This window comes from Podarcis muralis, chromosome 4 (assembly GCF_964188315.1).
Source record: "Podarcis muralis chromosome 4, rPodMur119.hap1.1, whole genome shotgun sequence".
Taxonomy (NCBI): Eukaryota; Metazoa; Chordata; class Lepidosauria; order Squamata; family Lacertidae; genus Podarcis; species Podarcis muralis.
The window spans coordinates 28,568,922-28,594,646 of NC_135658.1; the positions used below are offsets into that span (position 1 = coordinate 28,568,922).

The 25,725-nt window shown below is 41.5% G+C and overlaps 1 protein-coding gene across 9 annotated transcripts in view; it reads left to right on the forward strand.

Annotated features, from left to right (window-relative positions):
• FRY (FRY microtubule binding protein) overlaps nt 1-25,725 on the forward strand; it is a 191,827-nt gene that overhangs the window by 101,091 nt on the left and 65,011 nt on the right. For 8 of the 9 annotated variants that reach the window (XM_077927129.1, XM_077927130.1, XM_077927124.1 and 5 more), the window contains 17 exons: nt 1,660-1,768; nt 2,347-2,433; nt 3,743-3,914; nt 4,606-4,738; nt 5,722-5,829; nt 7,304-7,559; nt 8,203-8,385; nt 11,313-11,399; nt 12,657-12,916; nt 13,647-13,836; nt 16,057-16,181; nt 17,736-17,793; nt 19,688-19,779; nt 20,053-20,225; nt 22,235-22,395; nt 23,510-23,620; nt 25,204-25,358. In XM_077927129.1, coding sequence (XP_077783255.1) covers nt 1,660-1,768; nt 2,347-2,433; nt 3,743-3,914; nt 4,606-4,738; nt 5,722-5,829; nt 7,304-7,559; nt 8,203-8,385; nt 11,313-11,399; nt 12,657-12,916; nt 13,647-13,836; nt 16,057-16,181; nt 17,736-17,793; nt 19,688-19,779; nt 20,053-20,225; nt 22,235-22,395; nt 23,510-23,620; nt 25,204-25,358 — 2,460 coding nt within the window. The remainder of the gene's footprint in view (nt 1-1,659; nt 1,769-2,346; nt 2,434-3,742; nt 3,915-4,605; nt 4,739-5,721; nt 5,830-7,303; nt 7,560-8,202; nt 8,386-11,312; nt 11,400-12,656; nt 12,917-13,646; nt 13,837-16,056; nt 16,182-17,735; nt 17,794-19,687; nt 19,780-20,052; nt 20,226-22,234; nt 22,396-23,509; nt 23,621-25,203; nt 25,359-25,725) is intronic. The other variant, XM_077927125.1, reaches the window with a different exon arrangement.

Sequence of the window (25,725 nt, forward strand, 5' to 3'; positions counted from 1 at the left end):
GCGGGAAGGTAAACGGCTTTTCCATGCACTGCTCTAGTTTCGTCAGAAGCGGTTTAGTCATGCTGGCCACATGACCCGGAAAAACTGTCTGTGGACAAACGCCGGCTCCCTCGGCCAGTAAAGCGAGTTGAGCACCGCAACCCCAGAGTTCTTCACGACTGGACTTAACTGTCAGGGGTCCTTTACCTTTTTCTTTATCCACGTACAAAAGGTGTCTGAGATGAATGCAAGTTCTGAAACACCAACCTGCTCCAAAGTTGAGCACAATTGATTAGCAACAAAATGTGAATGGGGCAGAATTGATAAACATGAATTCCTATGTTGTATTCTGCAATCCAGGTTTGAGCACATGTGTATAGAGTGATTTGATAAGTACACAATGCACTTCTGACCCTAAAAAAAATTGCCCTTTATGGGGAGGTGGAGAACCTTCTATAGCTTATATCAGGGGTCAGCAAACTTTTTCAGCAGGGGGCAGGTCCACTGTCCCTCAGACCTTGTGGGGGGCCAGACTATATTTTTTGGGGGGGAAATGAACGAATTCCTATGCCCCACAAAAAACCCAGAGATGCATTTTAAATAAAAGCACACATTCTACTCATGTAAAAACACACTGATTCCCGGACCGTCCGCGGGCCGGATTTAGAAGGCAATGGGGCCGGATCTGGCCCCCGGGCCTTAGTTTGCCTAACCATGGCTTATATGGAAGATAAAAGCTATCAAAGGTTAATAGCCATGATTGCAGGCAGTTTGTGGGTACCAGTTGTTGGAATCCATAGGAGGAGAGTGTTATCTCGTGCTTGGGTCCAGCTTGTAGGTTTCTCGCTGGCAGCCATGGGACTAGGATGCTGGACTAGATGGGAAGGTGGGAGAAGGGCTCTTGGACCCCCTTGGACCATCGTACCTCCCTCCCTAAGCCAGGCAGAAGCTTCCCTGGTTTTGAGAACAAAGCACCAGAATTTAATACTCTTCATTTACCAGGAATATTTAGGGGACTAGCCTAGTCCCCCTAGTCCATTGACCGCACATCCCTGGCCAATATTCTCCTCCAGCAAGCTCTTCTTAAGTTCTTATTCTCTCATGGAGAGCCTTTCAGAGCCACATGCCAAGGATTGGGTGTGGCCATAGGCAAAAGTGGGCGGAGCCAGCAGTAAAAGTGGGCGGGGCAATGGCTGTGGCACTCCTCTTTGTACACTAGTCCACATTCCAGCCACACCCATAAACCCATCCTCCACCCATGCAAGCAAGAGGCATTATCACAGTTCAAGGAAAGCAAAAGCACTTGGTGAGTATTCAGAGCAGGGCTGGTGAGTGGTGTGGACTGCAGAGAGAAGATGCAGCCTGGGGAGGCCTGGGGATGTCGAGGCCTGGAAAGCTAGATTTGGCCCCCAGGTCTGAGGTTTCTCAGACCCACCTTATATACTTACAATCAGGAAAACATACATATGTTTTCTTGACCTAGAGAGGGGTCATTTCTGTAACCTTTAGTATGTGCTATAGGCAGAATGCCTCTGTGGCTTTTAATCTGGAAAAAAAGGAGAAAAAGTCTCTGTCCTTCATCAAGATTTCTTCACGCTGCTTCCAAATATTTAAACAAGATGACACAGGGATGCCTTGCTAGGAATGAACTTGTGCTAACATTCTCCTTTTGTTTCACAGCCGGCTTATAACAATCATCACAACTCTTTTCCCGAAAGGTTCCCGTGGCGTTGTACCACGAGACATGCCTCTAAATATATTTGTGAAAATTATACAGTTTATTGCACAGGTATGAAAACACTTTCAAGTTTTAAGCAGTGGGTCATTTTTATCTTGACGTTTTACATTTGCATCATTCAGACGTCACACTAATCCCAAGGGCAGAGAACATGTGGCCCTCTAGAAATTGTTGGACTGCGACTTCCATCATCCGTGACCATTGGCTAGGGCTGACGTGAGTTGTAGTCCACATCTGGAGGGCCACAGGTTCCCCATTCTCGTGCTAAACTGTTTAGCAAAATGGGAATAAGCCTGGTGCAAAGGGTACAAAACCTACTCTGCTTCTCCATCATAAGTTATTAATTTTCCAGGCACTCAATAGGAGTCACTTATTTCTATGGATAAGTAAAAAGGCTTCAGTGGGAATGGAAACCACACTTGGAAGTGGGTTCTGTGAAAGAAAACAAATGACGTCTGCAACACTGATAAGTAGTGGTTATTCATTAAGGGAACAATCTACCACAATAGAGGAAGACTTGCAAAAATGAGCTGTGGTTGTACATGGTTGATGTTCCGTTCCTATAATTTTACCAGGCTCATGGTTGGCATGCAATAATTTTCTTTCTTTTTTCTAACTTTTCACTGTAGGAGCGTTTGGATTTTGCAATGAAAGAAATAATTTATGATTTTCTTTGTGTTGGAAAACCAGCAAAAGCATTTAGTCTCAACCCAGAGGTATGATATCATTATGCTTTTATAGTTTATAATGCAGAGTGTGTGTGTGTGTGTGTGTGTGTGTGTGTGACAGAGAGAACGAGAGAGAGAGAAAAGTGTCAGTCATCTGTTGCCTTTATATTTTACTCATTCCCAACTTGTCATCCCTCAGCTTATCTCTTCAGTTCTTGATTTCCATTTTCACAGTTTCCCTTAAAACATCTGTCCTCCAGCTGTTCCACACGCGGGGGGGGGGGATCACATACAAGATGGCAGCAACACAGAATACAAAGACAAAAAGGGGGAGAGAGCAAGAACTAGACTTAATGGCTAGCTGCACCATTCTTGGAAAGCTGTACGAGTGTACCCTACATTCTGTAACAGATACTGCTTTTGGTTTGAGTATAGTGGAAAACATAAATTTGATACGGCTACTGAGGACCCAAATGGGTTGACTTATGACCCTTGTCATGTGAAGGAGACAGGAGAGCAAAGGACTCTGGGAGGCAGGCACAGTTCCCTGCCTCCCAGAGTTCATTGCTCTCCTAAGCTGCCTGAGTGAAGTCATGTTCTGGCTTGAAAAGGGCTGTGATACAGTCCTTCATCACCCCACTTGTTCACAGGACCGTTTTCCACATGAATGTGCTTCTGTCAGTCTTTAAATTCTTATTGGAACCCCAGTCTGCTTATGCAACATGGAACCCCATGTAAACTGCTGATCGCTCCACACTGATCTCCAGCTATTTTCAATATAGACTCTGCAAGTCAGGTGCTAGTTAAATCAGTTCAACGTTGACCAGTGGTCCTGAAATTAAAGTCCCTCAGACAGCTCTGTCCATCTAGCACATATTGGGTCAGATTGAGAAACCCTTTCCTCACTGCAGGGCAGCTCCTAGCCTTGCAACCCAAATTTGACAGGTTGATTGGGCAGCTCACCTGTCAGTCACCCGGTGTGCAAAGAGCCATGTGCAGGGCTTTAAAATATCTGAGGCTTCATCTTTAAAAGCCAATCAGCTGGTGTGTGGTAGAGCCCAAAGCCTGATTTTTCCCTCTGATGAACTTGCTATCTCAGCTGGTGCAACTGGCTTCATTTCTGCTGCCCATCAGCTGATGAGCAGTAGAGGACATCAGGCGTCAGACAAGCAGGGAAACAGCCTCACAAGGCAAATTTGAACCCCTGGCAGGTCAAGTCCGACCCATGGGCTGGAGGTTCTCCCTACCCCCATTTGTTGGATGAACAAAATTATTTGCAATATTGCAGTTTGATGTTGTTGTCTTTAAAAGGTTATGTTAATACTGGTTCTTTCTTTGCTTCCCACCGAATTTGCAGAGAATGAATATTGGTCTGAGAGCCTTCTTGGTTATTGCGGATAGCTTGCAACAAAAAGATGGAGAGCCTCCGATGCCTGTTACTGGCGCAGTGCTTCCTTCTGGGAACACGTTACGAGTGAAGAAAACATACTTGAGCAAAACCCTCACAGAGGAGGAAGCAAAGATGATAGGCAAGTATCAGGCCATGTTTCTTAACAGTTTATGAACTTGCACAGCAGTCTTGCAAAGTTCGCAGCATAATGAAATGAACTGGGTATGTCTGAGGCCTGGATTCATACAGGAGATTGTACTGCAAGTCAGGGAGACCTGAGTCACCATCTGGTCACCTGCAAATAATTTCTAGTTGTCAGTGGCAACCAGGAAGTGCTTTTAACTGAATTTATAATGTATTTGCTGTGGCTTTGTGCAGGGGTAGTCAACATGATGGCCTCCAGTGTTGCGGACTATTTATTTATTTACTTGGTTGTTAAATTGCCCATCTTCAAAAAGAATCTTGGGTCGTTTACAGACTACAACTCCGGTCACCTATTGTGATTGGTCATGCTACCTGTTTTGTGTTATGGTTGGAAACTATGAGATACTTAAGCATTAAAATCTGAATATTTTCCTAGTAACTCTCTTCTGAACATTCCATATTATGTGAAGTTGTGAGGGCTAGAGATCACTCATATTCAGGGTATCAATGAAACACTTCGTGCTGCATATATGCCGTTGAACCTTACAAGTGTACTACACATTATTGAAATGAATATTTCTACAGTACTGGATTTTATGTTAATATATGTAAAAATATAAAATGCTAGATTTTATATTAAGTTTTTATTCAGTGAACTGATATCAACTCACTGTATACTTTTCCAGGCATGTCAATATATTATTCTCAAGTAAGAAAAGCTGTAGACAACATACTGAGACATCTTGATAAAGAAGTTGGGCGGTGTATGATGCTCACTAACATACAGATGTTGAACAAAGAACCTGAAGATATGATCACGTGCGTGTTTGGTTATGGATTACTTTAAGTGAATTTGTACAACTTGATTAGCGCATAGCTGTTCTGTGGGTTTTCTCCCCATCCCACCCTGAAAAAACCAGATCTTATAAAAAAGAGTTTGCTAATGAATAGAATGAATGCATGTCCATTTCTGGGCAAGAACTAGATGATACAACACAGGCCATGTAACAGTCTCTCAACTGGCTGGCTGCAAGTTTTTCTGGAGGAATTGAGGGAGACATGGGCAGGGCAGGCATTTTCATGTCATGTCTTTTTTCTGCTCAACATCACCATCCTCAAAAAAGGGGGGGACTCAGTTATATTTCTTTTGTAGATGGAAAAGCATGGGATTTATGGGAGGGGATTTTCAATGGGGAGATGACAAGAAGGGAAGTGTTAAGCACTCCCCACTAAAATGAACGTTTGGTTAGCAGACTGTTCTCCCCCTGCACCTCCCCCCCCCCCAGATCTATTCTGGGTTTTCCCACAATCCTTCAGAGCAAATTGGGGGACAGTGTACAAGCAAGCAGCAGAAGGGGGAAATCCTGTTTCTCTAGTGCAGGTATTTAATTAAATACCACCTGTTGTTGTTGTTTTTTAATAATAATAATAATAATAATAATAATATCTTTATTGTCATTGCCCCCTCTCGGGGACAACGAAATTACTTGGCTGCTCCATCCACCCAGGTAGGGCACTCCACACAAAATCAAATCAACTATAAAAACACTAATTAAAACAATACAGTATAAAACAGCAAGGAAGATTAGATGACTTTCAAAGTCCAGGCTTCCCATTCAGGGCCGAGATCGCTCTGGAGAAGAAGCTGTTCTTAAGACGGCTCGTTCTTGTCTTCATCGTCCTGTATCTCCGTCCCGACGGCAGGAGTTCGAAGAGACAGTGACCAGGATGCGATGGATTTAGGCATTGACTCATGTTTAGGCATTGACTAGTAATGCATAAATTCTTTTTCTTATATTCAGAGGTGAAAGAAAACCAAAAATCGACCTTTTCAGGACATGTGTTGCTGCTATTCCACGACTCCTTCCTGACGGAATGTCTAAACTGGAGCTGATTGATTTGCTTTCAAGGTAAATTACATGAAATGTTAAAAGACTGATAATTGGAACTAAGGTGTAAAGGCTGTCCGGTTTGTGACGGAGGTAGTTGGATAGAACTATTATAGGTGTGGTGAATTATCAGCTTTCCATAAAGCAGCATGAATCAGTCTTTTCAGGTTATTGTTTGTGTGGAGAGAATGGAATTGATTGCTGTGTTGTCCAATCAGTCCTTGTTCATCTGTGCTGATACATGCCTGCATAATGCTACATATAGATTGCTTGTTTAGGCTGGGATTCAAAGAGCTACTTAGCCTGACAGGGGTCTTGCAAGTAGCCCGGCATAATTATTGACTTGTTTTTCTTTAAAGCCATACCATCGCACTCTCCTCCATTTCAGAACCGGTTTGCCATTTGTCATGGGGGCATTGACGTAGACGAAAAAGCAAGTCTAAAGCCCCCTTGAGCTTACATAACTAGTTTCACGGTTATTTGGGCCCTTGGCCATATTGATTTATATAGTGCTTAAAATGTAAATTAAAATTTGAAGGAGGGAAATAATAGAGGGCAAAGAAGGAAAGAGTGGTGAGGATAGCAAGAAATGAAACCTCTGAACTTAGTTGGGTGTAGCCTTTCAACTCTGTCATTGTGTGAAGAAATGCAGTTATGATGTTAAGAGAACTACCATTTTTGTTGCTTGTTTCTCCTTCAGTCCTAAAACTCTAGACTTGTAGCTCACCAAGCCAAGTGTAGCTTGCTAGTCATACATGCCTACCCATTAGGGCTTGGATAAACCCCTTGTATTTGCTGCCTGACTGAACACACAGAACAGTCAAAGAGGAGTCAAGCACCTGTCAGGCCACAGCAGGGGTGGTGCATCCCATTTCACCTCTTGAGGTGAAACAGGAAGTGCACTCCACCCTGCCGCTCTGCTGCTCTTGCCACTGAGCCACTTGCCTCTGCCAGCAGCACCCGCCTCTGCTGGAAGTATTGCCGATTGCTGGTGGGATCTCACAAGATGTCTTTGGAAATCTCACAAGATCTCACCAGAAATCAACACCAATGCCAGCACCACTTCTCCGCCGGTGGTGGGGCATCTTTGGGGATTTTTTCACCCCACTTCATAGGCTGTTTCACCCCACTTCATAGGTAGGCCAGCCCTGGGCCACAGTAGTTGTCTGGTGGGCCACATTTGCCTTGATTGTGAAGAACTGTGCCACTGCTTTTCAGTGATAGTTCCTCTCATGGGGAACTCCCTCCTTGCTGAGGTGCATCCCAATGAATTGACTGGAGGGAAATGGGTATAGAATTGCAGCCTTAGTATCATAATTCATAAAATAAATTCTAAAGTTGCACTATTCTTACAAGTGGTGCTGTAGACGATGACTGAGAATAGGTTTATTAATTTTTTTACCTCAGATTAATGATTGGCTAGCCTGGGTGTGTGCTGATCACAAATTGGTACTTGGGTAATTTCTGACACGAAAGTTGCTTTATTTTTACATAGGCTTTCTATCCACATGGATGATGAACTTCGGCACATCGCTCAAAATTCACTTCAGGGCCTGCTAGTTGATTTTGTTGATTGGAGAGAGGATGTGCTTTTCGGCTTCACAAACTTCCTGTTGCGTGAAGTTAACGATATGCATCATAGCCTCCTGGACACGTCCTTAAAATTACTGTTACAGTTGCTTACGCAATGGAAACTGGTAATGCACACTCCCGGAAAAGCCAGCGAACAGGCAAAAGGCAGGTCTACAGAGGTAAGACTTCAAAAGTATCGCATCACATTTCAGAACAATTTGGCTAAATTTTTGTATACATTGATGTGTCTTAAATTAGAGCCACATTTGTTTAATTTGCACATTGGGCATGGCAATATTTTTATATCAGTTCAGCCCTCACAGTTGGACCACTATTAATCCACTCCTGAATGCTTAAACAGGGGTGGGACTTCCGGGGGGGGGGGGGGGCGTGTTATTCCGGAATAATTGTGTAAACAAACATATAGAGGTCAAATTTAGCAGACCAAATTGTGCAACGAAACACAAATGTATTTTCTAAGAGGAGAGTCCTATTTGTAAAAACCAACAAAGCAGCCCAATATAGCAAGGCATGTGTCTACCTCCCTGTTCTGTAAGTACAGACGTGTTGCAGTTACAGGGGCAATGACACATTGCATATATAGATTATGGCATAAGTATTTAGCACTGTTATCATAAAGCATATCTAAAGGTAACCATCTTTTAACATAAGAAATGGATTGTATCACAATGGCCATGGATCTTATTTTCATTTCGTTTTTCTTAAATTTCACATTGCATACTATTGTTTCGTTATTTTAACATTATGCACTCTTGAAGCTTAATGACATATGTTGGAATATACAAACACATCATTTTGCAGCTGATACCGAATGGATCCGCTCACAGGACACAGACGGAGAGAAGTTCATATTCCAACGTTCTACATGCTGTTGAAGGTTTTGCACTAGTGTTACTCTGCAGTTTCCAGGTCGCTACACGTAAACTGGCAGTATTGATTCTCAGAGAGATCCGCGCTCTATTTCTTGCACTGGGACAAGCAGAGGTACGACTTCTCATTCCTGCATCACAAATACAATTTCCCCAAGTAATTTGGGGTTTTTTTTAAATGAAAATTTGTTTTGCTGTATTACCTTTTGCTTTTAAAATGGACTTCTGCTTACAGTCCTGTGTGTGCTTTTATGCCCCAAGACCTCGCTGGAAATGGTGGGACTTGCTTCTGAGTAAACCATCATAGATTTAAGTTTTTATGTTCCTTTAGTTTTTATTTGCATAACCACTGGAGCAGTGGAGAATGAAAAGACAGAGGGCCAAGCTAGGCATGGCAGCAGGCAGATCTGTGATCGGATCTCCTGTAGTTTGTTTATTTTAAACTTGAATAAAAGCCATGGAGAGCAGGGACCACAACACTGAGGGAGAGTTAACCATTTCCTGTAGGTGTCCTTTTCATGATGCTAATTTCCTTCACTCCAAAAGCTGCTATTTGCCCCATGGTTGTTCCCTAAATCTAACACACTAACTGAATATTCTGTAGTTGGATATGGGAATCCTTTGATTCGTCATCTGATTTCTTCACTTGCCTTTATCCAGTACATGATAATAGTGCAATCCACCATGCTGCATTGTGTCCATTCATTCTAATGGTTATTTCCTGAGTTGCATTCAAGGTAGGCAAGAGTGAGGCCTCTTACTAGATTTGATAGCAACATGAAATGTGGCAAGATTCTTGACAGGCAAAATATGTACAGGCGGCGGCCATTTTAGGCACATCCTGTTGCTGTGCAATCGCCGACACGTGGGTCCTTTTGGACCCGTAAGAGGTCAGAATGTGGGAGAGTAACAGGATGGGGCTGGGGCAGGGTGGAACAGGGTGGGGGACACTCATATGTTCTCTGCCAACACGCACGGGGGCCGGAAATGGAACCCCTGTGCAAAATGGTTCCCGCCTTACCTAGAAATCTTGGGTGCTCACTTATAGAAATTAGAGGTTGTATCCAGTGTTAGTCCTACTCAGAGTAGATCCATTGACATTAATGCACTTTACTAACTTAGGTCCATTAATTTCAGGGAGTCTACTCTGAGCAGAACTCAGCTGGACACAACTCCATATTTCTTGTTTCTCAGTCTTTCAGACCCCTGTTCTAACATTCCTTCAGATACACAAATGGTTCTTGGATGGAGGTTATTTCTTCCTTTAATAATAAAAAAAAGCATTGTTACTAGAAAGTGTTATGTTTATTAATATGGAATTGGCCGATACATCGTGTCCGTCCAGCTGGCAGCTACGTGTAATAAAACGATTTCATGCACTGCATTTTTCTTTGTACCATAGAGAATACTAATTCTTGTTTGTCAAATACAAAAGCATGGAGCGCCTTGTTCCCAGTTAGTAAGTTGCTAAGTGGAGAACAAAATATTTTGTGTTCATGCCATTGGAATGCTTCAGTAAACAGCAGGCTAGTTTTTCATCCCCTCAATACATGATGTCTTAAGTCGTATGGCATTTTATGATGGGCACTTCTGTTCTGCAAACACTGAACTAAATCCAACAATTAACCTCATGTTGAGCTTCTGTCAGTGCATTAACTTTGTAAGCACAAAAAATGAAGCAGAAGTTCTGGTACAACACACACACACACACACACACACACACACACACAGTAAACTAGATACTTATTCTGACCCACTTTGCCGGTTGTTAATTTATCACAGCTCTAATATTTGAAAGAGTCATACAATCCAGTGGAATTGGATTCTTATTTGCAAAGAATTTGAAACATTAAAAAAAAATAGAAATTACTGGTTGTGCTAAGTGTATTATATAGACCATGAATCAGGATGTTGTCATGGCATAAGTATTGGGCTGTGCTTCCATGGGAAGAGTATGCTTGTGCACCGTTTAGCATTCCTCCTCACTCAAAGTAGAAGAGCAGTCAATTCTTGCAAGAAGAATGTTCAAAGGTGGGAAGTGTGTGGGAGTGGAGTTTCTTCAGCAGCCTTCCCAAGTCTGGTGTCTTCCAGATGCCTTAGACTACAATTCCCACCATTCTCGGCCCGCATGGTCCAATGGTCAGGAACATCTAGAGGACATCATCCTTGGAGAAGGTTGGTCCACAAAATGAATCCGGATGGCTACAGTTGTCAGGAGGGCCTCTGGGAATTGTGAGGGAGCTAGGAATCGAAAACAGTGAACGTGCTAGTGGGACCTTCAGCAGAATGTTACAGCTCTTCAGTGTTCCAGTCAGCCATTCCATCTCCTTCTGTTGTTTTGCAGTGGCCACTGAGCATGCTCACTCCTCATTGGGGTTTTTTTAAAGGGTCCTCTCTCTTTAGTCCCCCCCACCCCCAATTATTTTTGTACTTCAGCAAACCTTGCGGTTTCCTCAAGCCTCCTGAAACTTCCTTCTTGTAAGTGGATGATTCTGCTTTGGCTGTTTAAACAACTGCACTAGAGGGAGTGAATAACTGCAGTCTCACAAAATTTCAAGTAATGCTGCTGCAGTAATGGCTCACTTTGACTCACTCAGAATAATTCTGTTTCGTGCAAAGGATATAAATGAGTTAGAACCAGTTCTCATTCAGAAATTGGAGTGGCTGCTGAACTGGAGTACACTGACCATTTTGACCAAATTTATTTTGACTTGAACCAGGACATAAGGTGGCTAAGTTGTCACAAACAGTAAATTGCTCACTTACCTGGATGTCACGTAAACTGAGTGTTTACCTGCAACGGTTGGATGTGCCTGGACTCATACAAGAGCTTGTTGACTTCAGTTGGTTGATTCATATGTGGTATCACTGCTTTCAATATGAGATTGTTCCTCTTTTAATGCTTCTACCGTCACACTGTCTATTTCATACATCTGATGAGGTAGACTCTAGCCCACAAAAGCTTATACCACAGTAAATATCTTACTCTTCAAACACTCTTTTTAAAAAATGACTTAATTTCTGTCACCTTCACATGTACAGGATGACGATAGGCCTATGATTGATGTCATGGACCAACTAAGTTCTTCTATTCTGGAAAGTTTCATTCATGTGGCCGTTTCAGATTCAGTAAGTACCTTCTTGCTATCCTCTAACTGTTCACAATGCATATGTGCTAAATAAACAGAAACTGCAACGTTCCAAAAAGACTGGAATGCAGATACAAAGATTATAGGTATGTTAAGAAACTCTTAGAGTTGCTTCAGGCATTAGATTTTATTACTCAGTAGAGCACAGGTAATCTCCTTGATCCGCTGTTGCAGTTCCATCACATCAGCCTGTAATTGTAGCTGTATTGATATTTTCAACGTCTTAGCAGAATGTTAGGTAATAACTGGTTTCATAATTTAATTACCAGCCGTATCCAGAGATTTGCATGTATCCAGATTCAGACCTATTGTACAGTCAGACTACCCCATTAATTTAATGAATAGCCTCAATCCTTGCATGGATTGAATCTTCCACTCAAACAGATCTCCTGCCTATGCAGTTATTGGATCAGTGTGCATCACTAGAATGCAGCAAGGTATCTTTAGTATAGTCAGTGGGGCAATGTTGCAAATTGTCTAAGGAACAGAGAATAAGCCATGGACCGATTCTGACTGCATACAGGTGCAGAAGGAGCAGGAACACAGAGGCACTGTTAACTTCTGCCAATGTAGATAAACCCTGAGCAGAATGAATGATGGATCAATGAAATACACTGCAGGTTGTGTGGTGTTTCCATCTCTTCAAACAAGGGTTTGGCAGCCAGTATCCAGGTCCAAATGCAGATTTGCTACTTACACGTGCCCCCAAAAGAGGAAATGCATCCCCAAAAAGAGAGGGCACATATATGTACATGGCGAGCTTTTTGGATTGATGCAAATTTGGAAATAAATGCTGTCATTTAAACAGAATGGCTGGTATTTAGCTAAGTTGTAATGAAGGAATATGACTAAGTTAAGTCCGTTAATGTCAACAGATCTAGTCTGAATACCACACGGTGCATTTTATAGTGGGAAGAATGACCAAGGGACCTCTGTGCCTGCTCAGTCTGTCGTGCAGGTGCTAACTGCTGTTGGATAACTTCAAGTCCCTTGCTTTTCCTTCTTAATGTTTTTTTTAAAAATATTTAAAACAGATTTGAACTAGACAGCCCTTCACATAGAGCTGTCCTCTGACAGCCTTTCAAGAAGAAAACTCCTTGATTACGTAGGACACATGGGCAGCCTACTGAAAGGGCAGCTTATCAGGAAAATAAAAAATGGGTCAGGCCAACCTCTGAAATAATACGCTGACAGCGATTTTCTTTCTTTTAAAAAAAAAAATCTTTTCCCCCCACAGACAACGTTACCATTAACCCATAATGTGGATTTGCAGTGGCTGGTAGAATGGAACGCGGTCCTTGTTAATAGCCATTATGATGTAAAAAGTCCTTCCCATGTCTGGATATTTGCACAGTCCGTCAAAGATCCCTGGGTCCTCTGCCTTTTCAGTTTCCTTAGACAAGAGAATTTACCAAAGCATTGTCCCACTGCTCTCAGCTATGCTTGGCCTTACGCATTTACAAGGCTGCAGCTGGTCATGCCGTTGGTTGATCCAAAGTAAGTTCTACCATTATTTTACTACTATTTGGTTTTCAGTATTTCATATTGCACTGATAGATCTGGTCTGTATGCACTGTTTTTAAATAATAAATTCTACAGATCAGGGAACTACCAGAATGGCATATATTTGATAGGAGGGTTATGTTTTTGTGAGTCTGCATAGTCCAGTGTGCAGAGTTGCGCTTAGAATTGGGGTACCTGGTTTTAAAATCTTTGTACAACTGTGGCTTCTTATAGGTGGTATTGAGAAAGCATTTGCCCCTAAACTTTAGCTCTTCACCTCCAAAAAACAATTGCTGTGAACGCCTTCACATGCTTGCAGTGAGAAGTATAAAAGATGTAAAGCAGTTCTGCATGTTTTTCTACAAAAAAAAATAGCACTGAGTGATTTTTTTATGTTGTTGCTGTAGTCATATTTTAGAACGTCAGGAGCTACCTTTGGTCCATCAGTATTGTCAACATCTGACTCCCAGTGGCTTTTCAGGGTATTAGACAGAGTTTGTCCCAAATCTACTTGGTGTTGCTAGGAATTGAACCCAGTACTGTATTCATGCAAAGGATATTCTCTACCACTAAGTTATGATCCTTCCCTTCTAGTTGAATTTCATTTTATGCTGAACTGAATCAGCCCCTTTATATTGCTATAATGTCTCCTCTTTGAAAAATAATAAAACAAAGTAATATCCCAAACTGTTTTTTAAATTTTATTTTAAAACAACGTATCCAGCAGCCCTGTGAATGCAAAGAAAACCAGTACAGCGAGCAGTGGAGACCATTATGTCACTTTATGGAGAAATTACCTTATTCTCTGCTTTGGAGCAGCAAAACCCAGTATTATGAGCCCCGGCCACCTGCGTGTTTCAACTCCTGAGATCATGGCCACCACACCTGATGGTACTGTTAGTTACGATAACAAGGTAAGTGGTATTTCGTTAAAATGACTTGGCCATCAAATGAGAAATATGTTTATATATGATGTGTATTTTTCACACAAGACTCAAGCCTAGTCCTTCTATACATATGATGCATTGCCATCTGTAAGCCAGGAGTGAGGAACCTGTGGCTTTCCAGATGTTGTGGGACTGCAGCTTCCATCACACACACACACCCCACCAGCATGGCCCAGGGGTTGGGGATGATGGGAATTGAAGTCCAGCATCATTGGAAGAGCCACAGGGTCTCCATAACTGCTTATAAGGCAAAGTGCATACATCACTACCAAGCTGTGGCATCCTTAGGAAAGACCTTGCTAGAACCATTGCAGAGCTGGATTTGAGATCCTTCACCACTCATAGTTGTCAGCGTTGAATCAAGGGTCTTCTTCTTTGGCGATCACTCATAGCTGAGTAAGATTGTCTTCAAATGAACACGGTCTTAATGGTGCGTCCGTAAGTGACTGTGGAGTCCAATTCTGGATCCACACATCCTTCTACAGTGGAGACATAGGTTTCCAGGTGGGAGTTGATCACAGTGAGGGTTTGTCAAACATGCCTTCATCTTAGCTCATTTCTCCCTTTCACCCCAAGTTCATGCTTCTTCAAAGTCCATGACGCCTTTGGTAAAGGTCGTTCTCCTACTGGAGCACTCGCAGGCCAGTGTTTCCCAGTTATCAGTGCTTATACTACATTCTTTTAGATATTTTAGTATGTTACCTAAGACTGAAAAAAACTACATATGACTGGCCTGGACTGCTCTTTGCCCCAGAAGTACTAACCCATAAATAAGTTGGGATTCTTTGGAACTGGAAACAGACTTGGCAGGCCCCATAGGACTTAACTGAAGAACCATTACCATACCTAGATGAACCATTCAATGGCTGGAGTCATGATAAGGTGATTTTTAATCCCACACTGGCAGTGGTACCTATATTTCGTCTGTTTTGCTTGAGTCTGACGAAAGGCTGTACTAATTTTTATTATATGCCACGTTTACCTTGTGGGAATTATTCAGTGGTGTTGCCAACTTACTTGTGTCAGTTGCTCTTTTGTTCCAGTATTAAGGTCACACAGACTTTCTGCCAAAATGCCTTTCATGGCGTAGAGCAGATATGGGAAGTATGTTAACCTTTTTATGCACGCATACCATTTGTGTGACAGATGCAGATCCCCTGCCCCGATTATTTCTGGTGCACCTCTAAAACATTTGGGCAACGCTCTGCACTCGGGATAGAAGGCAGATGTGTAACAAAGCAAAAGGAAAACGATACTCTTTTCTGTAAACTCACAGTCATTTTCTGCCTTGGCAGAAAGTGGCAGACAATTCCTGCATCGGGCAGTTTTTTTGATCCAACATGCTTCTAAACTGCTTTGTTGAGTTCATAGTTCTTGTCCTCTTGGGCACTCTGAAGAATAACTGGCTGGTTCCTTCACTTGGTTTGACCTAACCCTTCGCTGTCATCTTTATAGGCCAGAGTAGAACCGCACACCACCCCACAAAACAAGCAAGCAAAAACCGGCATTTAGATTTGCTTCTGAGGCACACTGCAGCCACATTTTGCTTCTTTATTTACATAACATTTCTTCCACACCTTCAGAATAATTTCTGTTCCCAGGATGGTAAGACATAAAAAGAACAACAACAGCAATGATAATAATATGAAGCATGCGAACTAATATCGCAAATTGAAGCAACAAACTAAAGCATTCCAAGAATGCTTGTGTTAGCAGTTCTTAAAAGCCTGGGAAAGCAAATGTTTTCGCATGGCACTTAAATGATAATAACAAGGTCTCCAGATAGGCCTCCTTGAAGAGAGCATTTGAAAGGTCAGGAGCCACTATAGAAAAGGCTCTCGGGTGGCCACCCATCTGACATTATATGAAGTTTTCCTACTATTGCACCTCTGGGTCATCCCAGGAGCAGGAGAGAGAAAGGAATGAAGAAGAGTCTCTTCTCGGCCATTTGACCTGTGACCAGATAGACACCACAGCAGCCTTTTTTCCTCAGACCCCACAGAATCAAAGGGGGAGTTATCCTCGCTCTCTTATTCATGACTGTTGAGCCACTTAATTCTGTTTTGTAATACATGCTTTTCAAATTTGCCAGCAAGACCTATTAAAGCAGTACGTTTTTTGCGTTTTTTGTTATTATTTTCTAATTGCTTTAATGATTATATCCGTTTAAATTTATTGTATTTTTAGGCTATAGGAACTCCATCTGTTGGTGTGTTGTTAAAACAACTAGTGCCTTTGATGAGACTTGAGAGCATAGAAATTACTGAGTCACTTGTGCTGGGCTTTGGAAGAACAAATTCTCTCGTTTTCAGGTATTGATGCGCCATGGATTTCTTGTTCAAATTGCTTTGGGATGCTTACAAATGGAGGCTTAATATCACCAAAAGTATAAAATTTTCAACAGGAAGGGCATTAAATTGGGGGCGGAATTCAGATCGGCATTTTGATTCTGAAGTCATTATGCGGATGCTGTGTAAAACCTGAAGGTGTGAGCCACGCCAATAACACAATAAACACCTGTCTGGAAGCACCCTTAGTATAATAAATGGTTAGCAGTGGCCCTGCTCACATATCACATTAAACCATAGTTAGAAACAAACTGGTTTAATGTGAACATGCAGCATGCCGGTGTATACTACAGAAAGGTTCTTGCTTCACCCGTCCTCTGCTCCAGCTGCATGTCAGGTAACAAGCTAAACAAACCACGAGGCTAAATTTACACATTACAACAAGCTAGACTCTTGATTTGTTTCACAGCAGCAAGGGAGAGCAGAGTGTTTCATGTCAAACCATAGTTTATTTTTAATATGGTTTAAAATGACCTGCAAACAAAGACAAGTGTTTTATCTTGGGAGACACATGATGAAGTGGAATACACTCCCAAGCAGCATGGACAAAGATTTAAAATGTAGCTGATCTTAAATTTGGAAGGACTACTCTATAAGAGTCTTCTGATTACCAAAAAAATATTGCTGTGGTCTAGGCAGCAAGCCAAGTGCTGTACCTTGTGTGTTCACTCTCTGTCCCAGTTCTCTTGGGGGCACCACTCTCTGTGTCTGGAGATGATTCTGGAGGACATACTCCCTGAGATGCCAAAGGCCCATTGGCAATGTCCCACTGGGATTTGTTAGTGGCCTCGTCTCTGGACTGAGGTTTAAGCTTATTCTCCTAATCTGGGGAAATATATCTCAGAAGTGACAAATGGAGATGAGGTAGTTCCCCCTGGTTTCATGGTCCCTTTCCTAGCAATATAACTCAGTTACATAAACTCCTAGAGGGCGGGTGGTCCTCTGTATTTGAGGGTGCATTGCAGCAGGAACAGGAGCCTCTGGGTGTTGTTGAACTCCAGCTCCTATCAGCTCCATCCAGTGTAGCCAGTGATGATGGAAGTTGATGATGGAAGCTGGAGATTCATGACATTGCATATGGCAACGTATACACATTACAGCTGTAATACAGGGCAGACAGGCAAAAAACCACATGAACAGGGAACTCCTCTCAACCTGCCATCCAACACTGCAGAAGGAAAGATGTTTAGTCTGGCTTTAGTGAAAAACCTTCAATAATTTGGTATTGTCAGGTTTTTAATGTAAGATGTTAACTTAAAGACATGCCCGTATTGTACTCCTGCTGCCAGCGAACTACAGACTGCGTGTGATCGAGATCGCAAGTCTCTGTGTGCATTATCCCATAATCTTTGCTTTAACGTCTTTAGGGCGCCTTCATAACCCAGGTAATAAGGGGGGGGGGGGCGTGTGACAGACCAATATATAAAATTTCTGTTGTTAAGAGTCAAAGCTTAGTCATTCTGCTATTTCATTTATGAAGAACTTTGCTTCATAACATACTTTTTTTTTTAAATCTAGGGAATTAGTGGAAGAACTTCACCCACTAATGAAAGAAGCATTGGAGAGAAGACCAGAGGTTGGTTGATTTAATTAAGATGAACACATTTAAGAGGCAGCACAAATATAACAGCAGACATTAAAAAGGAGGAAGAAATGCTGTCAATTAAAAGTGTTACTAATTTCAGATTTGGCAAGCGTTCATCCTAATAAATTTGTATAACTGTACATAAAATTATTTTATTTCAAGAGGAAACAACCATTCATTATGCTTTAAGGCAAGGGTGCAGAATATGTGACCCTCCAAATGTGGGACTACAACTCCCATGATGCTCTCTAATGTTTTAGGTGACTGCTTAACACTTTAAAAAAAATTCAGCACATCTATGCAGACATGTACATTTGTTTAAAAGTTTTGCTAGCTGTTTCACTGGTAATTATTGTATGTATACTATTTTAAGCAGATCTGCTGATATCTGTGTTGAAAGTTTTATTATATATACAGTACTGTATAAATAAATCCTTGACCTGGGGCTGATAGAGAGCCACAAGTTCCCTGTCCCAGATTTAAGATATTCTGGATTGTTGCATGTAATGTGCTCCTGATAGGTAGTATTGCCTCTGCTTCACTGTAAACTGAAATACTCTAAAGTCCTGCTCCCAGAAACCCTCTCCTTTACATGCAAGGAGGTGTGGCTCACTGGGAAGAGGCAAAAAGGATGAAGAAGTGAAGGAGGGATCTCATTCCTATTGCATTTTTTCTCTCCAAATGGAGCACTGCTACTGCTCCCCCTGAACAAATTTACTAAAAGCGATAAGCCAGAGTGAATTCCAAAGATGTTAGTTCACTGAGTTCTAGACGCTTAAGTACAAGGCACTGAATGGTTCCTGGTGGGATGTCACAATAACAACATTTTTTCAGTTACAGATAGGTAGCCGTGTTGGTCTGCCATAGTCAAAACAAAAAAAATTCCTTCCAGTAGCACCTTAAAGACCAACTAAGTTAGTTCTTGGTATGAGCTTTCGTGTGCATGCACACTTCTTCAGATACACCGAAACAGAAGTTGCCAGATCCTTCTATATAGTGAGAAGGTGGGGAGGGGTATTACTCAGAAGGGTGGTGGGAATGGGTGATTGGCAGATAGCTGTGATGAGCCTGTTGACGACTCTTAACGACTGCAATAGGTCTTACAGGAAAAAGCAAGGGGTGAGAAGGTGAAAAATGGCTTTGTCATGTATAATGAGATAAGAATCCAATGTCTTTGTTCAGACCAGGTCTCTCCATGGTTTTAAGTTTGGTAATGAGTTGCATTTTTTCAGATGCACCGATTGAGCGAAAGATTTAAAATGTGGTTTAAAAGACCCTGTGTAATAAATCCATTGTTAGTAATGACGCTGGTATCTCTTGTAGTAAAGGGTTTTGGAATACAGAGCTTGAAACACACATGTAAAGTAATTTACCCATTCCCCCCCCACTCCTTTCAAGGGTCAGTACAGTGGTACCTCAGTTTACGAGCTTAATCTGTTCTGGAAGTCTGTTCTTAAACCGAAACTGTTCTTAAACCGAGTCGTGCTTTCCCTATTGAGGCCTCCCACTGCCTGTGCCCTTCCACCATTCGGATTCCGTTCTTAGACCGAAGTAAAGTTCTCAAACCGGGACACCATTTCCAGTTTTGCAGAGTTTTTAAACCAAATCATTCTTAAACCGGACTGTTCTTAAACCGAGGTACCACTGTATAGTATCTTTCCTATACAGTGGTACCTTGGTTTAAGAACTACTTCTTGCAGGAAAATGTTTCTAATCTACATGGTCATGTGTATGTGCTAATCAAAAAGTTCATATTATTCAACAGTCATCAGCATCTCTTTAAATATTGGTTCTGAGCCCAGGCTCGATTAGATCTTGGGTTTTTTTAAGATCTGCATTTGTGTAATAGATGTGATTAATACTGGCCTCTTTTCCTGCAACACAGAATAAGAAGCGTCGTGAACGCCGAGATCTGCTGCGGTTACAGCTACTACGCATTTTTGAATTACTTGCTGATGCTGGTGTGATAAGTGATAGGTAGGATATTGCTTTTTGAGTGGAACAGGGTCTTGTGACACTGCTGAATTATTATTATTATTATTATTATTATTATTATTATTATTATTTATTAAATTCCTTAGAGCATTTCTAAAATAAAGTTGGGGCTTTTCCATACCTATCCACTAGATTCTTCCTTTTTACATTCTTGAAATTGATATTTTAAATGTTGCAGTTTGCAATCTGCCAAGCACAAGTTCTTGTTTTATATCTGAACGGTTCCTTGAAACGTCCCACTTTTCTTTGCCGTAGTACAAACGGAGCCTTGGAGCGGGATACATTAGCACTCGGAGCCTTATTCTTAGAATACGTTGACCTGACTCGTATGTTACTGGAAGCTGAAAATGATAAAGAGGTGGAGATTCTTAAGGACATGAGAGCCCATTTCAGTGCAATGATTGCCAATTTGATTCAGTGTGTGCCAGGTATGGAGATTCAATAATTGTGTAAATTGCAGGACGGTGAAGACAAAAGTACAAGATAGTGTGTCAAAAGCATTGTAGAGCTTGATGGATATAGAGAAGGAAGCTTTAATGTAGTCAGTGAAATATAAGGGCAGGGGCAAGTTCTTACAGGTTAATCTGCATGGAACAGTAAGAGTAAGGGAGGAAGTTGGGAGAACGGGGGACAAGTAATCAGTGAAGAATAGATGGAAAGCCTGCAGTTGTACATATTTCATTTTATCTGTCACATTGCTCTTTGCACTGTCCTTGCTACATGTATTGTGGACTAGGGACTTTAGAAGCCCATGTAACTTAGATAATCTATAGTCCATATAAACCAGAATATTTGGCATTTAAATTGATCCATCTTGTTTCAGCATATGAACTCTAAAATGGCCACAAAGGAGACATTTTCATGTAGAAATTAAAATGGAACTTGGATGTCAATAGTCATGTACGCATGTGACTAACATATACACGTGCATTTTGGCTGGTCTGCACACAAAATTCCTATTCATTCTTAACCTGTGCAGGAACTTTGTGGTGTGAAGTGACCAGAAATTGACTTATATCCTACTAGCTCAGTGTTTACTGGTTTCTGGCTGCCAATTGGTAATTGTAGAAACTGCAAAGGAACAGTTGGCTTTCATCTGGAGAAAACTAGCTTCCGTCAAGTAAAGTGATCATTGATTTTTCTTGCAGCAAGGGGCTTAATTTAGCTATTGCTACGTGCTCTTTGTGCTAAAGGATTGCTTTGCAAATTGATCGTGTTCCATTTATTGAGACAGCATAAAAGGCCTCTAGCCTAAGCGCTGGCAATCTGAAGGCTCCTTCTGTGTTCATCATTAGATCCATCTCACTACATTCAGTGCATTAAGCCCAGCCATGTTTAGTACAGTTTGGGCTCTGCTGCATCTAGAACATCTGCAACAAGGAGGCAGCCCTCTTTTTACAGGGAATTCTCTCAACAGTAACATTTTTAAAAATTGCCTTTTCACTCATTAAAGAAATACTCTTGCTCCAGGTGTAAGTAAATAAAGGTTTTTATAGTTGCCAACACAGCTTTTGCTATTTTGGTAAGGTGATTATTTTTAGATTCAGTATAAATTGTTAAAGATGCGTTTCCAGTTATTCAGATGCTCAGAACATAATGCTCACAGACCTGTACGTGATTGGAGATTGGGATCAGTTTAGGCCAATCCCCCATAATGCAGCTGTCTGCTCCCACCTGATGTTCGCACATTTGCATTCCACATTGTGATAGGGGTGTTCCTGTGTCATCTGCAGTGCATGTATGCCCCCGTCAACACAATCCCTGCATCTCAAAATCAAAATATACAGTGTGTATAGATAGGACATACATCTTCATCGTCATACTTAAAATTTGTATAAGCACTAGTATTATCCCTTATAATACAGATGGGGGTGGGACTGAGGTTGAGAGAGTGTGTGGTTTGCCTCTTAACTACCTAGTGAGTTCCTGGCAGAGGCTAAATTTGAGCAGAGGGTTTCCTGATTCACAACTCTGATTTGCAGTGGTTCTATAAACGCACACACACCTATGTAAATATAAAATCCAATTCATGAATGTCAAGAGGGGACAATCAGAATCTCCTACCATGCGTAGATTTGGATTATGTGCATAAAACATAATGCAAGAGGATTGTTGATTTACCTTGGGAATCAATTTGCAGCCATGAGAGAACATTTTGATTTTGTGTGTATGTATGTATCTATGTCTAGAATAAAGCTCAGTGCAAATGGCTACTTCAACTTCCTTGTTGATGGTTCTGGGAGTTGCATATTTCTTTTGAGCACCCGAGAGCTCATTGCATAGATGGTACATTCTCCCAAAACGTTTTCAGTGCATGCAACCAGGAAAATTATTCCAGGACTTGTTGCCGGGCTACAAAATGTTGCATAAGAATAATGTTCATGTTTTCCTTTTAAAAAACAAATTAACAAAGGTAATTTTATGTTTCTTTGCTCAGTGCACCATAGGAGATTTCTTTTCCCTCAGCAAAGCCTGAGGCACCACCTTTTCATTTTGTTTAGTCAATGGGCTGGACCGTTCAGTATCATGTTTACACCACTTGATCGCTACAGTGATAGAAATCACCAGATTACAAGATACCAGTATTGTGCTTTGAAGGTGTGTGATCATTCCTTTTACTGAATAAAATTCCGCATCCAATGATGCTTGTTAAATAAATAAAATGTCTTTCTTTTACAAAAAAACAACAACTCTGTACATTTTTTTTCCTTTTGGCTCTGTCAGTTTTTGTGTAAGATTGATTCATTTGATTCATCTGAGGGAGCAGGAGATTGGTATTAACAGCAACTTTATAAACACAATATTTTGCTTTAATGCAGCAAAAATATATTGCTAAATTCTAGGTGCTTATTTTGGAAACTGGTTACTGAGGGTTGTTTTCAACTAATATTTACTCGGAAGAGACTCATGAAATTAATGGACCCAGGTTATTCATTGCCATTGATTTCAATGGGTCTACACATGAGTAAAAATCAGTCAACTACAACCCGCCCCCCTTTTTTTAAATTGAAAACCGATATGAGGCAGTAAGCCTATCTTCCAAATAGGAGATGACTTCTGCTGCAGTGCCTACTGAATGTTTCATTCTCACACTGTATACTAGATGCCAGTTCTTCATCAAAATGAGATGGGTAAGACAGATGAAAGTAGGAGTCAGTTTGATTAATCCAGCCTTTCTGAACATGTTGACATCTGGATGATGCGGACTACAACCATGAATGGCCATGCCGTTCAGCCTGGGGCTGATAAGAGTTGTAGTGCAAAACCTTTGGAATACTTCTAAATGCTGGACTAGATTGGGTTTGAGTCTGTTCCAGCAGGGCTGCTCTTGCATTCTTAAAGAAGGCACCAGTTTGGGGAAGGTTGGATTAATATGTAGTGAGGATGTGGAGGAAGAGAATGGAGTTCAGGGAAGGTAAGGGTAGACTGGACATGTGCCCATCTAACCAAGAGGTATTGACTGGGGTTATTGATGGGATATCGTTGCATAATATTTTTTACAATGCCTAAGAGCAACAACCTCCACACTTCAGTGGCCTCACTGAAGCCCCTTTAAAATCTCCCGCTACTACATTGCTTGATGCGCTGCACCATGTTTAGAATCTACAGTGATCTTACAAGGTGTAGCCAATACACCGAAAAGAACAAATAAACAGAAGTGTGTTGATTATAGTTGGGTTTGCACAACCAACCTCCTTCCTTCTGTTCTTAGGCAATGTCAGCTGTGCTATGCTGTGGCCCTGTATTTGACAACGTGGGCCTTTCCCCGGACGGCTATCTCTACAAATGGCTTGATAATATTTTAGCTTGTCAAGATTTACGGGTGAGTAACTCAGCAATGATGCACTTCTGAAATGATTTTAAATGTGTTACAGAAGAATGTCGTTGCAGGAGGGGGTGGCTTCTGCAGCCGCTGGTATCTAGTGAATATGCAATAAAGAGTTGTTATCGCCACACTGTTAAATGAAAGTATATTTGTTACTTTTTTGTTACACATACCTTAGCATAGTTTATTAATCTAAATTTCTGCTGAAAAATACTCAAGGCCTTTCTACGCTCTGCAAATTAAAAAAGGCATGGGGCAGAATGATCTCAATGTGTGTGTTTACCTTTCGCTTTGAAGTCTTCTCACCCGATAGACCACCCACCTGATTCTAGGCCGTATGAAATGCAAATGTGAAATGACCTCCTGCTTACTTGAAATAGCTGCTGGTGAATCAGATCAATGTGAGTGGGCAGATCTTCTGATGAAGGCCAAAATGAGTATTAGCTTTAGGAGAAAATAAGGCCACTGCTATGGAAGATCAATGCTTTCCTTGCATGCTGGATCTCTGCCACATTAAATGTGCCTAAACCTGCTTTAAAATGCCCACACAGTATCTATTTATCAGTGTTTCCTGCGTATAGATGCAGCTGTTTTTATGTGCTCTGAATAAAACGTGTGAATTAGGTGCACTTCCACAAATTTACTCCCATTTTCACAACCTATTCTGCCCCAAAGGTTTAGGCTCAGAGTAATCCTTGGAATAGTCTGATGAACAATAAGGCTGCAGCCCTCGTCTCATTTACCTGGGAGTAAACCTCACTGAATTCAGTAGGACGTACTCCAAGTAAGCATGGTTAGGATTGTGCTGTCAGAAGGCAAGAATGAATAGGGAGAAGGAAGGCATGAAAGTGAAGATACCATATTTTTCGCTCTATAAGACACACCAGACCACAAGATGCACCTAGTTTTTGGAGGAGGAAAACAAGAAAAAAAATATTCTGAATCTCAGAAGCCAGAACAGCAAGAGGGATCGCTGCACAGTGAAAGCAGCAATCCCTCTTGCTGTTCTGGCTTCTGGGATAGCTGTGCAGCCTGCATTCGCTCCATAAGACGCACACACATTTCCCCTTATTTTTTAGGAGGGGAAAAGTGAGTCTTATAGAGCAAAAAATACGGTAGATAGTGGAATTGGAATAGAGTGGTTTTTCCTTATGGAATATGTTAACCACAATGATCGTGATGGCCAGTAACTTAGATAGTTTCACAAAGGGATTAGACACACATAACATCAGGGATCTCACTCAATGGCTGGCAGAAGAGTACCTATTGTACTCTGTGGTGGGACTGTCTGAGGGTGGCAGAATTGGGGGAACAAATTCAAGAGGAGATTTCAGTCATTCTGAAAAAGACCATTGATTGTACCCCACAATTGTTACTATTACTTGTATTTGAGGGGTCAGATGTTGAGATCAAATCTGAGGAGGCATCTGGCAAGCTGTGCCATTTGAAACTGAATGTTGGTCTTTCTTTATAGACTTTGGTCTGATTCAGCAGGAGGTCTTGCTTCCTTTGTGTGCTTAATTATTGATGCAAATATTATGGATAATTGAAAAACACTATGCCATTTTCTGTGTACTCAGGTTCATCAGCTTGGCTGTGAAGTTGTTGTCTTATTGCTGGAATTAAATCCTGACCAAATAAACCTCTTCAACTGGGCTATAGACCGGTGTTATACTGGGTCATACCAGCTTGCTTCCGGATGCTTCAAAGCCATTGCAACTGTGTGTGGCAGCAGGTATCAGTAATCCTTCACGTAGGAAGTGCCAGAAGTTTGCAGTGTGATTTATATTTAAACCCTGCAACTATTGAATCGGAATATGCTTGAATTCTGTCTTACGTAAACATTGAAAGGAACGGTTACAATCTCAGGCCTATTTGCTATTTCTTAGTGTAGCAACTGGATATTCATACTGTGCAGGAGGTAGGACAAAAATGCCAGTGAGCAAGTGGAAATGAACAAACATTTTCTTAGGCAGAAAGCCTACAGCTAAGCAATATGCTTTTTCTGCTTTCCCTGGAAAATGCATACCTTTGTAATTTGGTGCAATGCTGAAGAAGAGAACTAGGACCAGGTGTGTCAAGTACAAAACAAACCTATATAC